The 13,539-nt window shown below is 36.0% G+C and overlaps 2 protein-coding genes across 21 annotated transcripts in view; both read right to left on the bottom strand.

Annotated features, from left to right (window-relative positions):
• LOC121319967 (neuronal cell adhesion molecule-like) overlaps nucleotides 1-2,692 on the bottom strand; it is a 100,028-nt gene extending 97,336 nt beyond the window's left edge. For 8 of the 20 annotated variants that reach the window (XM_041257977.1, XM_041257987.1, XM_041257984.1 and 5 more), the window contains exon 1: nucleotides 2,516-2,690. The gene's annotated coding sequence lies outside the window, so the exon portion shown is untranslated. Of the gene's footprint in view, nucleotides 1-2,515 lie in introns of all 20 variants that reach the window. The other 12 variants (XM_041257975.1, XM_041257981.1, XM_041257982.1 and 9 more) reach the window with 3 other exon arrangements.
• Nucleotides 2,693-7,695: 5,003 nt separating this feature from the next.
• LOC121319966 (calcium-independent phospholipase A2-gamma-like) overlaps nucleotides 7,696-13,539 on the bottom strand; it is a 29,740-nt gene continuing 23,896 nt past the window's right edge. Inside the window, exons 9-10 of the mRNA XM_041257974.1 lie at nucleotides 11,633-11,828; nucleotides 7,696-9,337 (exon numbers count right to left, since the gene is read on the bottom strand). Of these exons, the coding sequence (XP_041113908.1) occupies nucleotides 9,063-9,337; nucleotides 11,633-11,828 (471 nt within the window). The 3' untranslated portion in view covers nucleotides 7,696-9,062. The remainder of the gene's footprint in view (nucleotides 9,338-11,632; nucleotides 11,829-13,539) is intronic.

Genomic DNA, 13,539 nt, shown 5'->3' with positions numbered 1-13,539 from the left:
CAAGTGCATGTAAAAGTTATCTATTTGCTACCAATGCAGAATGACTGGGTGGGATATATTTGTTCTTCACTTTTACCCTAAAAAATGTCTGCAACAAATAGATATAATAAGAGTTGAACATTGGTTTTTTTTTTTCCCTCCCATCCACTGTCCTACAATGAGTAAATGAGAAATCAACCTCTATACAGACACCACCTACTAAGGTTCTGTTTGCTAAGGACAGTATAAAACTCCACACTTTTAAAGTTTTGAGAACTTAACACCTCTCCAGCTTGTTGTCTGTCTATGAATGTGTATCTGTTGTTTGTAGCTATCTACTGCATATTCTTGAAGGGACATCATGTAAAATTCCTCTTAACTAAGCATACTAGATAATAAAAAACACAATACGCTCACATTGATAAAATTGTTTGCATGCTTAACAGCCTACACTGGAAAAATAAGTGAAATTCATTACCGTCTTGCACACAGCACTGCCTCCTACAGTTTGTTCCCATGGATTTGTTTCAGGTCTTTATGCTACTTGTACTTAGATTTCATTCCAAATATAAATACAACTGGCTTTTTAATCTCTACACAAGCAGTATGTTGATAGATTTTAAACCACTTTCTGTAAATCACGGATTGGCAAACGAGTTGAATACCCAATGCTTTCAAACAATCTTTGGATAACTGCAATGAAGAATACAACGTGTAGTTCCATAAGGCTTTCAGATGTGTCAGAAAGAAGATATTATCCACAAGTGCAATACAAACAGACAGAGGTCACTTTGACTAATGAATAAACCACCCTTCCTACCTGCTGTAGTCTATTTCCATGACTTTCACTATTTGCAAAGGGTATAGGAATGTTACGGACACCACTTGTTGTGCAGTACATTTCATGTGTGTGTGTGTGTGTGTGTGTGTGTGTGTCTTTGAGACGCCCGTTGCCCATTGTCAGTTGTCACTTTCCTCCAAAAGATTTAACTATTGAAAAACAAGGTACAGGAGGACGTGAGCAGTGAGGATTGCGCTACTGTTCTTTAACAGTTGGTGTAATTGAAAACTTAAAATGCCCCCAAATTTTAGGTTTGTAGGTTGATATGTATAGTTTGGTATTAGTAAATCGACCGTAGCTGGAATCAATGCGAGACCTCACGCACCATGGGTAGCAGACGTGTGTATGAGTTCGGAAAAGGGTAAATGTTTGCTCTGCATAAATCTACAGACATTTGTTTGAAAAACCTCTAAAAGGGCCACTGGAGCCTGAAACCACATTGCAAACAGCACCTGGGAGATAACAGATTTTTAAAATAATAAGTAACCTTAATTTACAAAAAATATGTTTTTATAATGATAAATGTCCCATATGTACATACAGTTACATATCAAATTATTATTTCGATTGAGTCATAAATATCACTATAATTGTACTGCAATCAATGTACATATTTCTCATCTCGGTAATAATTCCATGCATTCTCCCAAAAGTCTAATAACGATTTTAAAAAATCAGTTTTCATAAAGCATAACCATAATCAGTTATCAGTTTCAGACTACAGTACAAAGCAACATGATTGTGTCTTTGTCAGAGTGAGCGTTGTACTGTACTGTAAAGTAGCCTATATGCAGCTTAGTAATACGCCGTTAGAAAACAATCTTATATTTATATTATTGGAACTAAACTACAAGACCTCGAAAACGCTAGAGAACACGAATTGCACAGTAGTTAACAATTAACTACAGTATGTACTGCCCCTCACAAAAAAAAAAAAAAAAGAAATCACAAAAAGAAAATTGCAGTCCGCGCGGCTCTCCAATATTTTGGGAATGATATACCTACAAATGGCTGCTGCTATCATAAAATTAAATTATTACTTTGAATGCCCTATTATTTGTTTCATAACGGGAATATGTAAACAAACATATTCATTATTTTAATACAACTATATTAATAATTATAATAAATACCGTTACGTGGGAATTGTACAGTATCGACTAAATATGCAATTAAAAATACCACCATTATGTCTCGAACTGAAAAAATTAAGGTATTAAATCACCCCAAAATAAAATAAACAGTAATTTTAATAATTGGTTATTTTTTGCAAAGTACTGTTCGTGTAGGTAGGCTAATGTGTAATGATCCATGCATATTTTAATACTTAAGCAATCTCTCCCTTTAAATAATTCATATTAGCCGCAAAATGTACCATCTACGGTAATTAATTAAAGGTGTAATCATCACATTACGCATTATTTGAAATTTCATCATGACCATGTTACACTATACCTGCAAAACATATTTGTTTTTCTTGGGGCCTTTGCATTTCACACCAATACACACATTTCCTAGACATCCTCGGTTGCTATGGGAAATAGCTCGAGTGAAAACCATCCTCCGTCTCATGTTGTCAACTACTGCAGCTAATGCGTCTTTTCTTATCAAATGTTTAGTGTACCTAATGCTGTTTTTTAAAAGAAAATCCACACCCCTTGGAAAATTCTGAAAGAAAAAAGATGCATTGCTCACCGGTGTCTGGAAAGCGATGGGTGCCTGTTTCTTTTCTGTGCACTGACTGGGGTGTTCTGGTTTTTCGCTGTTTGTTAGATTCTTGTAGCGCTGTTTCACACCAACAGACTCTGGTCCTCTTCCACCAGCTCCAACTCCCTGTAAATCGACGGGAAAGTCATCCTGCGCACGCTCTGTGCATCTGAGACTGCAGCGACACCCGTGGCAGTGGGCGAGCGTCTATAATAAAGAATGCTGTATGCCTCTTCTTTCTTGTGATCATCTGGGTAACAGCTGGTTCCCTTTGTTATATATTGTAAAAGAATAGCTAGCCAATTGTGCAAACCACTTTTCTTTTAGTGTATCATAATAAATAAATAAACAAGTTGGAAGGTATATGCCACAAATTTCCATCAAACTATGATTAAGATGCACATTATTATAGAAACCAACTGAGCTAATATACAGAGAATGCTGCCTATTTGGATATAACTATAATAGGATATCCCTAATGTTTTTTTTTTTAACTATTGGTCACATTATTACAGTACCACTTCAAAGCCATTTTGCCTCTGGTGATATGATGGCATGCAATACAATGATGGATAGTTTTCACACAGCAAATACTGTTATGTGCCTCAGGCAAAATACAGAGAGTGTGAAACCATTATTGCTGAACAGGAAGAATTACTCAAACTAGTGATATACCAATTATTTCTTCTAGGGTTGAAGTTTATTCTGCATGGCTGGTGTTGTAGTGGAACTGGTTTTATTAAACTCTGCTGTAAGTTAAGACTTTGAAAACATATTTTCTTGCCTCCTACGGGGCACCCACCAAGTATATAAAATAGACCTGGTTGAAGAGCTACATCAACCAGCTGACTTAACAGATTTTTAATTGATCTAATTTTATTGGGCCAGCTTAACCAGCCCAGTTTCCTGAAACAACAAGACCAGGTTTGCATGCATTTACTTTCAAGTACTTTCACATTGTGAGTGAAATTGCCCCAATCCATTTCCTATCATTATCCAAACAGCAGCTTCAGGTAATAACACGCTTTGTATAAATGCTCTTTGCATAAAACATCAACTCAAGTGGTTTCATGCATTTCTGTTTGTGGTTTTGTGCGCTTTGTTGTATTCCATGCTCTTCTGAATTGAAACAGTTTGCTTGAAAAAAAAGAAATGTACTATAAATCATAGACATCACGTGCTGCTCCCAACCAACATTACCCATTTAAAAGTCTAGACTCACCCCACGCAAACGCTCCTACATCAGGTTGAAATACATACATCAAAACTGACCATCCAGAAGGGATATACAAAAACTGCTCAATCCCTGTATTAGCCGCTGAAGTGCAGTGAGTTCCCAGCAGATGTGAAGAATGGCTCTATAGAAAGATACAGACCCTTTTCACTATCTTTAGTATGCTGGCATCGCATCTGGAAGTTTCAAAGCAGGACAGATGCTACTCCAGAGGATATTTATAGATGCTTTTACCCTTAGGAGACACTTGTGGGCATGAGTAGAAGAATGTTATTCTCTGCTTTAACTTAAATATAGTAGCCCAAAACCAGAGTTACAGCAAGACCATGTTTTATTTATATAATTTATACATTTTTATGTATATATTTTTTGCAATTCATGCACTATCAATCGATAATAAAACATGATTCACAGCCTGAACATGTCATAACTGTATTTAAATATTAAAATACCAACCACAGCTGCAATGGACTGTGCTATCTCTCAGTATAATTATTATTATTATTATTATTATTATTATTATTATTATTAATAATAATAATAATAATAATAATAATAATAATAATAATAATAACTGTAGTAAATAACATCAGTTCAGCTTCCATGATGAGGACCCATAGTCAAACATACATTTCTGTACCTGCATACTGTATTATTTTGCAACATTATTAGAATCAAAGGAAGAGGCGAACAGCTAGTATCTGAAAAAAAAAAATGCAGTATTAGTCACATTACAGAGAAACAGAAGTCAGTTCGAAGCATGATTATGGTAGATCAATGTATCTATTAATTGGCATCACACAAGCACATTATTACTGCCAGTTATATTTTGCACATGCTGAATGAACCAGAATAATACAATGATTTCTGCTATAAGGATAACTCAGGTTAGGTTTGATGTATTTAATTCAGTAGGCACTGATTCAATGCTACGAAATGGGGATGTTCAGTGCTCTTGATTTAGGGTCAGTGTCTTTGTAACTTACATATTCACTGCCATTCAACTTCTATACTTCAGCTGATCTCCTTGCTTTTAACCACCAGAGCCATCAAAACAGATATGGGTCTCTGTGAGGGCTAAGTGAGTAGAGCGCTGGGTAACACAATGTGTCTGTGTTTGAAATGTTTATAATAAACTGAATAAATGACCTTGCTGCAATCATACCCAAAAAATCAATTGGTGGCTAAAGCACCCGACTTTATCCACAAGCAATCAATACACATATGCATAGACTGCCACCATGCTGCCCTGCCAATATGATACAACACTGGACTGAAAAGTTTCGCTACCAGGCTCTCTGCTGATCCAACCGCGCCAATACCAGCGTCAGTGTACAGTTTCAACATGGAGGTGGTGTTGGAAATTATGTCTGTAGGATGCACTGTCCCTTGTATCCAAATATTAGTTGCATGTATGTTACCTAAACAAGCTTATTTTAATTATGAATTCATGTGTATACCAGTTATACTTACCAGGGATCACCCATTAGGTCATCTTAATTCAATCATTAATTTGTTTTAGGAAAGGTACGAGACAGGAAAGGTATGAGACAGTTAATCATATTAGAGCAGATACTAATTACAGATAAACAAAAAATAATTCAAGATCCTCACTCAAATATCTGAGATCACTAAGGACAGCATGTCAACATGCAACTTTGGAATTATCTCAATATTTGTATCACATTTGCATAAATGATGTCACCAGTTTCCAGGCTGGCGTGCTTGTGCCACACAGAATGAGCTCCATCTCACACTGAAACTAGACAAAACCTCATATAATTATACATCTGTCTGAAAAATAAGAGGAAGTTAGTCTTAAGCTGTATTTTAACATTTTCCTTCAAATATTAAAGGTCAGCAAATAAACTGCCAGCTTGTTCCATCTCTAGGGATTAGATGAATGCTCATGGTATATTAACCCTATATTATTCCATTACAGGTTCATTCTTTTCTGACAAGAGGTTAAACCAAAGTCTATCTTTGCTTCACATTCCAAAATGTGCCAAAATAGTGGGGAAATTTATGCCAATGTGATTAATAGGTGTATGTATTTCAATGATTGTGCTTTAAGATACTGTTCTTTGTGAAGGATCTAGGAAATGATTATTTACTTATTTTTTGTCATGTTGTGGGCTCTAAGGGCCAGGGCTAGGTTATTTAAGATTAACCATGTCTATCAACATAGCTCACCAGAATGTCCTAATACTTTTTCCAACTGTACTTTTGTTAGAACCAATTCAAATCTAATGAGGCAGAATATTAACATGAATTGCACTGAAGCGTAAATACTGCCATATAAAGAGAAAAATATATTCATACTAAAGACACTTTTTTTTTTTTTTTTTTTACGACTTGAGGAGTATGAATTAAACTAACTACCCTTTAACTTCACATGAAATGCGAGAATACATTTACTACAAATAGATGAATTGCTTTGCATAAAATGTGTGCTCCTTTAGGCGAGAAACCCCCCCCCCCCAAAAAAAAAAAACGATTATACTTTGGATATAACTGGTTCTGGTTTCACCTCCTTGCAAACTATCACTGGTTTGTGCTTTTGAAAGTCACTCTTAACGCTAGATACTCCAGTCTAACACTCTTCACGTTTCCAAAGGATGGAAAAAAAATAACTACTGTTGACATTTAGTGGACGGAACTTTCTGGGAAATCTAGGGTTCTGCCACAGCCTTTCACCTTATGTTTCTGGACAGCTCTAAACATTCCAACATGAAAATACAAAACAGGACAATATTTTAATATATGTAGTGAGACAGGCAGTCAAAAAGTGAAAACATTCTTGCTCTACCAGTTAGAGGCTAAACATATTTTTGGAACAGATCATCAAATACAGTTATTGTTAAAATAATCTTGTTTGTTTAATAGGTTTGTGGCAGAGCACAGCTCTGCCCTTTAGAAATTGGCAGGGATGGGGTTAAATTCCCCTACCTGCCTGGGTTCATTGTGTTCAGGTGGCTGGGGTTGATTAGATGATTAGTTTAATTAACGATCAATCAGCGCCCAGCCACCTGACATATAAGGAGGCCTCTGTTCCTCATTTAGGAAGAGGGAGCTGAGGAAGCAGGTTGGTGTTTTGTTTGTAGGTTTGAAAGTTTGAATCCAGTGAAGGCATTGCCCAACCTGGAAATTGTTATTTTTGCTTTTTGTCTTGCTTTATTTGTGTTTAAATCCCTTTACTTTGGCCCTTGTGCCCTTTCATTTTTGTGTTTATTTATAATAAAATAGTTATTTTTTTGAACTACAGACTGTCTCTGGGCCTCTATCCACTCGCCAGCCTGCCACAAGGTTTTATTCCATGAACTCCATTAAGCTGGACAATAGAACACAAAACCAAAGAGTCTGCTCATGTATCTAAAAATATATATTTTTTCTAACTGTAATGAAAGTCGCAAAGGACACAAAAGTAGTCCATAAAATTGAATTTCAGATTTTTTTGCTGAACACCACTAGAAGAGGAGCAGCATCGTCCTTTTTAAATGACATATTCAGTTTCATGGCATCAAAATAGAGTACTGATGCTTTCTAGACATTAATAGAAAATTCATCGAAATATTGATGAACGTTAAGTAAAATAGATTTACTTTGTATTGTTTTACTCTGAACCAGTAAATGATACAAACATAAAGCATTTTAATTTTTTAAAATTAGTTTTTCTTTGTTTGCTTAGCAGCAATTGTAGTCAGTCATTTAGTATATCATACGTTCCATTTACTGAAACCTTGATGATTATAATTTTTCACCATTGTTTAAATAAATATGGTTTAGCACATTATTCAAAAATAAAGTTGATATTAATCCAAAACGTAAAAATTGTATACAATTGAACATTGATGACATTTCAATAGACCTTGTCATATTAGTGGTATTATTCATATAAAACAAAAATGAAAAGTAGTCAGAAAAAAAACAATCATGCATTCAACTATATTTTATTTCTTTGACTTTAAATAGGTTATTTTAACTAACCTACCATACAACACAATAGATACTGTTTCATAGAAATGACATACAAAACAAACCTTCCTTTCTAAACATGGTCAACTTTAAATGCAACAGAAATTAAATGTGTCAAAACAGAAGCCTTACTGTGCTACTTAAAACTGTTGAGAATATACAGGGTGATTATAAAGTCTCTTCACTACTTCATTTAGTTGCAGTGGATGTGCAGAGCAATGGAAATTCTTAAGTGGAGGTAGCAAACAACTGGGGACAAGAGTATAGGGTTACCAGCATGGGTTGTTCAGGAACATTGTGCAGGACAATGGGGTTAACATTCGTCTTGAGGTGGGGTCCCACAATCCCAAAATTCAGTACATTAAAAACAGCAGAATGCAACCTTGTCATCGGGTCACAAAACACCTTTGACTAGACATGGTCTTTCCAACAAAGCAGCAGAGTGGCCACCTGTCTTTAAAATAAAGACAAATAGTGCTGGTCAACTGTGCATAGTGTACCCATAGTGTAATATAACACACTACATTATGAAGACCTTAAAAAATACATCCACCCAAGCCCAGGGGCAATATCTGTCTGTATCTTTTCCATGTCATGTTCTTATGAATATTCAACGGTTTTGAATATACCTGTATTACAACTTGCACACATATGAGGTAAATATAAGCATTCTCTTCTTGTGTAATTTACAACTAGCACATGTATAGAGGAACTTGACTGTCATTTGTTAAAATACATGCATTTATTTTAACTTAATTATAGGATCAATCAAGCATTATAGAAAAACACATTCCTATTAACAAAATAAAAACATTTAGTGGAACCTTCAAATGAGACTGGAAACACAGAAACTGTGGAATTGTAATGGTACATTTAGCGCATGCTCGTTGGTTTAATCATATTTCAATATCAATGGTATAATGAAAACAAGAGGGCAAGGGGAAAGGAAGTATGGCACACTACGTTTGTGATTACATATAATAACAATTTCAAAAAAAAAATCTACATTATGTTGTCAAATAACTGAAACAGATTTAAATAAATCACAAGAAGAACAAAAAAAAAGGACATTGATGACACTATTGCATTAAAATTACACTGCTGTCAAGTGCTTTTTCCAGAAAACAAAACGAATCTTGATCGAAATTACAGTAAAGCAATATTCAGCTTCTGCATGACTGAAACACACGGCTCCAGTCTTCTACTGCTCTGGAAGTCATGATGTTTCCTACACTTGACTTGTTCCCTTACTTTCCACTTAGACCAACTGGGCTGAACTCAACTTCAGTTAAGCAGAGTTCTCAATTTTTAGCTTTGTTAGTGTCATTACAATTTTGATAAACGTGGCAGGCCATCATACATGTCACTTTTACATTTTATCCAGTCATTTACACTCTGAAAAGTCGTCTTGTCCTGCACTAGTATTTCAGCAGCTTTTTTAAGCTTCTCGTCGTTCCTCTCCAGATAACGAGTCCCTTCTGTCTGCAACTGGTTCAGTTTTTCTTTCCGGTTTTCATTCAACTGTATATCCTCATTCAAGTGAGGGTTGAAACGGAAATATGTATTGGGAGGCAACAAGGCATCAAGCATTGTGTGAACCTCTAAAATGAAGGGGGGAAAAAAGAAAGATTTAGTTTACACAGATTACTCTTTGCTTTTTCATGCAGGTTATATACATTCTCTTCCTCCCCATGCAATGATGTGCAAGAGTGTGGGAGTCTTCTGCAATACATTCTAGTTACTGCAGCTCAGACCTGATATCTGATGCAGTTCTCTTCTCTGATAAGAGTCCCCTGGATTTCTGTAAATGTAGCACATGTAATAAGAGATAGCAACTAAACAAAGATATCCATGCTCAACCCATCATGACATGTAATACGACTTAATACATCCCAATAATGACTATTAGTTTAGTGATACTTCAAGTCTAACGTTTACGGTATCTAAAATTACACACTATTTCTAAATACTCAATGTTCTCATTAAAAGTGCCATTCCTGATCACTAAATTCTGTCTCATGAATACAGTATAATTGCATCCAAGCAAAACACTGGGTGGAATTTCTTTACCAAGCAGGAAAAAAACAGAATTTACAAAATCTGCCAAGGAAATATTTCATTCAGCGGAGGAAGCTCACTATTTTATGTGCTCCACATTATTTTATTTTAATTGTATTTATTTGCTTTTTTTTATTTTTATTTTTTTTAAATAAAGGCTACTTATTTGATCTTTGTGGTAAGAAACAAATCTGTGCAACAAGTGTAGATGAAGCACTCCGTATTGGAAGCCACACGGTTCCTATTATTAATGGATCACAGAGTTATCACTGACATAAACCACCAGGATGTTGTTGTGTTGTTTTCTTTGCGATTTTAGTTCTTGAGAAGAATAGTCATCGCAGTTATTATTATTGAGGTGTACTTGCCACTTGCTGTGTGTTATTGAGACCAGCCATTGCAACTGTATTGTCATATTCTCTACATTTTCTTTAAATACTCAAATTAATAAATTCAACACAGCATTTTGGAATTAATGAACTCTTTACTGTAAGCCCATCAAGGCTTGGAACAGCAGTCTATACTCTTGAAAGGTCCCAAAGCATGCATTAAATGGCATCCTTCCTGGTGACTACAGATGCAATTATACTCTATTCCCATGAATCACCTTTGGAGACAGCACTCTACACGGTATACCTGCAAACCTGGAACATCTAACTTTCATACATTTTCACTCTCCCAAGACTATTGAACCTTTTAGCAGCTGCCGAGAATAGGTTTGACTGTGCAACTACTGGGAAGTGTGGATTTATCAGCCACCTCCTTTATTAACAATGGATGCTTGAACAACACTATTTAAATGGTTACTTTTAGGCACTTTACATTGAGCTCTTCCACAGGAGTGAGTGCATGCAGGCGGCACAGGAAGGCAAGGATGCATCGACTGTGTATTAAGGAAGTAGTACTTAAAGGTAGTGAACTATAATTGTATATGTATAAACTCCTGTCTATATTGTGCTTCTTCAATATGCAAATCACAATTTGAAAAAAACAAAAAACTTCACAGCATGGGTTATTCTCTAGAATATAAATAACTCTGATGACCTCATCGGCTGCAGGTTTTAATCCCAATGTCAATGACGCCTTGTGGCAATGTTGCCCCGCCCCCGGGTGTATTTCTGTGTTGTATGTTGTGTGTAGTGTGTTAATATTGGTGTATAGTCATTGGTACACGGGATGTAATATGTTGGTATGCGCATGAGTGTTTAAAATGTATACTTGTATTTAGGCACGAGGACTGCACAGAACTTCATGTGCAGGTCAAATGTATTAATATATGAGCACAGGGAATTGCACTTATTAATTCATGTGCAGTTGTCCTGAGACTCCAATTGAATGATTGATTAGCAATCGAGTCTCGGTACAGCTGCATAAAAGCAGCATGTTTTCACTCACTTGGGTTGTGTGTTGGGTGAGTGCAGAATGGGTGTGGAGAGAAGAAAGTAATGTAAATAATTGATTTCAGCCTACCGTGTTTGTCTGTGTAGTCTGTTTTGTTTGTCTCTTTGTTTCGGCTAAAGTGCCGTGTCCTGTGTTTTGTTTGTCTTACAACCTTTTATTTTCTGTCTGTTCATTTGTTAAATGCTGAGCACAAGCAAGCGCTCAGGTTCACCAAAACTCCACCTCTCTGTCTCTCTTCTGTGTTGGTTCCTATTTCTGGTGTGACGTCACCCACTGCAGCCTTCTTTGTGACATGCCTATAGTCCACAGACAAGGCAAGTCATTTATATCTAGATCACAATCTGAAAGGTTTTACATCCCGAGTAATAACAGCTACCGATGAGCTATATTTCACATCCTGTTTGTTTTTTTAGAAACACGAGTAACACTTGATTCACCTTCTGTGTCAGTGGCACTGCTGATCACATTAGTTAATTTTGTTTTGAGACTTGTGTAGGTGGCATTGTTCTTGCCCTCAGTCTCATAGCGTCCGGTCCCCAGAGATACCACGCACTGCAAAGGGGTATTTGGCCACAGACATTTACACTCATGAATTGCCAATGCAGATGGGTTGTTTATCAGCAAGCCTCCATCCTGTAAATAAAAAAACAAGCAAATGGACGTTACTGCATGGAAATAGGATTCATTTCGACTTTTCATTGGCAAAACACATACTTATGAAAATCATATGACAACTGGAATCTCTCTTCACTGAGATTCAAAACCCTGTCATCCTGCAACAAAAACAATACGTTACAGTGTGGATAAACAAGCGTCATAAAGAGTCCATTGACAGCAGCCTTCACTGAGCCAAATTAAGTCAAACTCACAACAGAAGAGGCACTTAACTGACACTTTTTTCTTTTTTAATTAAGAACCAGGACATTACAACAAGGAAAGGCCAGAGCACTTGTCATACAGTAGCTAACTAGAGGATGCCTCGGGTGTGCCTCGGCTCCATCCTGGGTCTTACTGAATTGGAAGACTGTTCTCTCAAAATACACTGATTGAGTCCTGTATCGCTTAACTGGAATAGAGACAGCAGAAACAGTATATTACTGGAGGATTCATTTTGCACAGGGATAGCCACCTTTTGTGTTATTATGTCATAGTAATTAGAATGGTTAGTCATATTTCCTAAACCACATACCACTCCACAGCCACTGCATCTGTTCTTAATCAATACAAAGATTCATTTCATTTGTAAATGTAATACAGTAACATTAATTACTTTTTAACCAATAGCCAATTCACATAAAATGAATCATGGGATATGTTCCAATTAACTTATTACTGGGTGAGAATCGGATATGCTGCACCATTATTTTCATCACTGATTATAAGGAGTCTGAAAAGCTAATGGTTTGCTCTCTACTTTATTCAATTTTGATCAAAATCACCATCACACTATGCCTTGTTATTATTACACATGAAAATGTAGTTCCCAGATATGGGATCATTATTTGCGTGGCATGCAAACAATGACAAGAAAAGCTGTGGATTTCAGGCCCACGTAATCAAATAAAAACATTAGTTTCAACAGATGGCAAATTAAAGCTGTCTGCATTTTTTAACAGGTTAATGTTGTGTTTAAAGGCCATCAGAAATCACAAAAAAAAGTGTTTGGTAAAATGTACAAATAACTACAGTGGGTTTGTTAGTTTTTGAAAAAGTAATCCCTGTAAAAAATCCACCAGGAAGCACAACGAAAATGAATGAATACTGCAAACCTTGGTGAAGCACACTTTTCAAAGATGGTGAAGTTTGACTTATTTTCACTCTTAGCAATTAGTTAAAAGGTGGACGTCTACTCTACCAAATAAGCATTACCAAGATCTCAATAATGATATATAAAACAAAGATCCAACTAAATGTTTGTTTCTCCTGTTTAAAATCAAATGCAGTGCACACCACTTCAATGACGGACCCCTCTATATATACAGGAGTCTAATGTAAATCCACTCTTCATCCTTCAACACACTTTTAATATGAATAGCTTGCCGATCAGATTGTAGCATAATTTAACAGAGGTTAAAAGGTCCTGCATGGTTTCAGCATACAGTACTGTATTACATATCAGAGAAGTGGCTGGTATTTTGAAAAAGTGGATTAGACTCTGAAAAATGGCATTTCAAATTCACTATGTTAAAATACAAAATAGCAGGTACAAAATACAGTATGTCTGTACTTACACAAGAGTGAATAATGAAATGTGACAACTATAGGACCAGCCTCAAGCAAAGCCATTTTCAAACAGACAGCACTTCCAACAATCTCAGGTGTTAAAATGGCACTAGAACTTTAT

This window comes from Polyodon spathula, chromosome 8, assembly GCF_017654505.1.
Source record: "Polyodon spathula isolate WHYD16114869_AA chromosome 8, ASM1765450v1, whole genome shotgun sequence".
In the NCBI taxonomy this organism is placed as follows: domain Eukaryota; kingdom Metazoa; phylum Chordata; class Actinopteri; order Acipenseriformes; family Polyodontidae; genus Polyodon; species Polyodon spathula.
The sequence above is the reverse complement of the archived record's forward strand: the minus strand, read 5'-3'. Positions and strand labels throughout refer to the sequence as shown.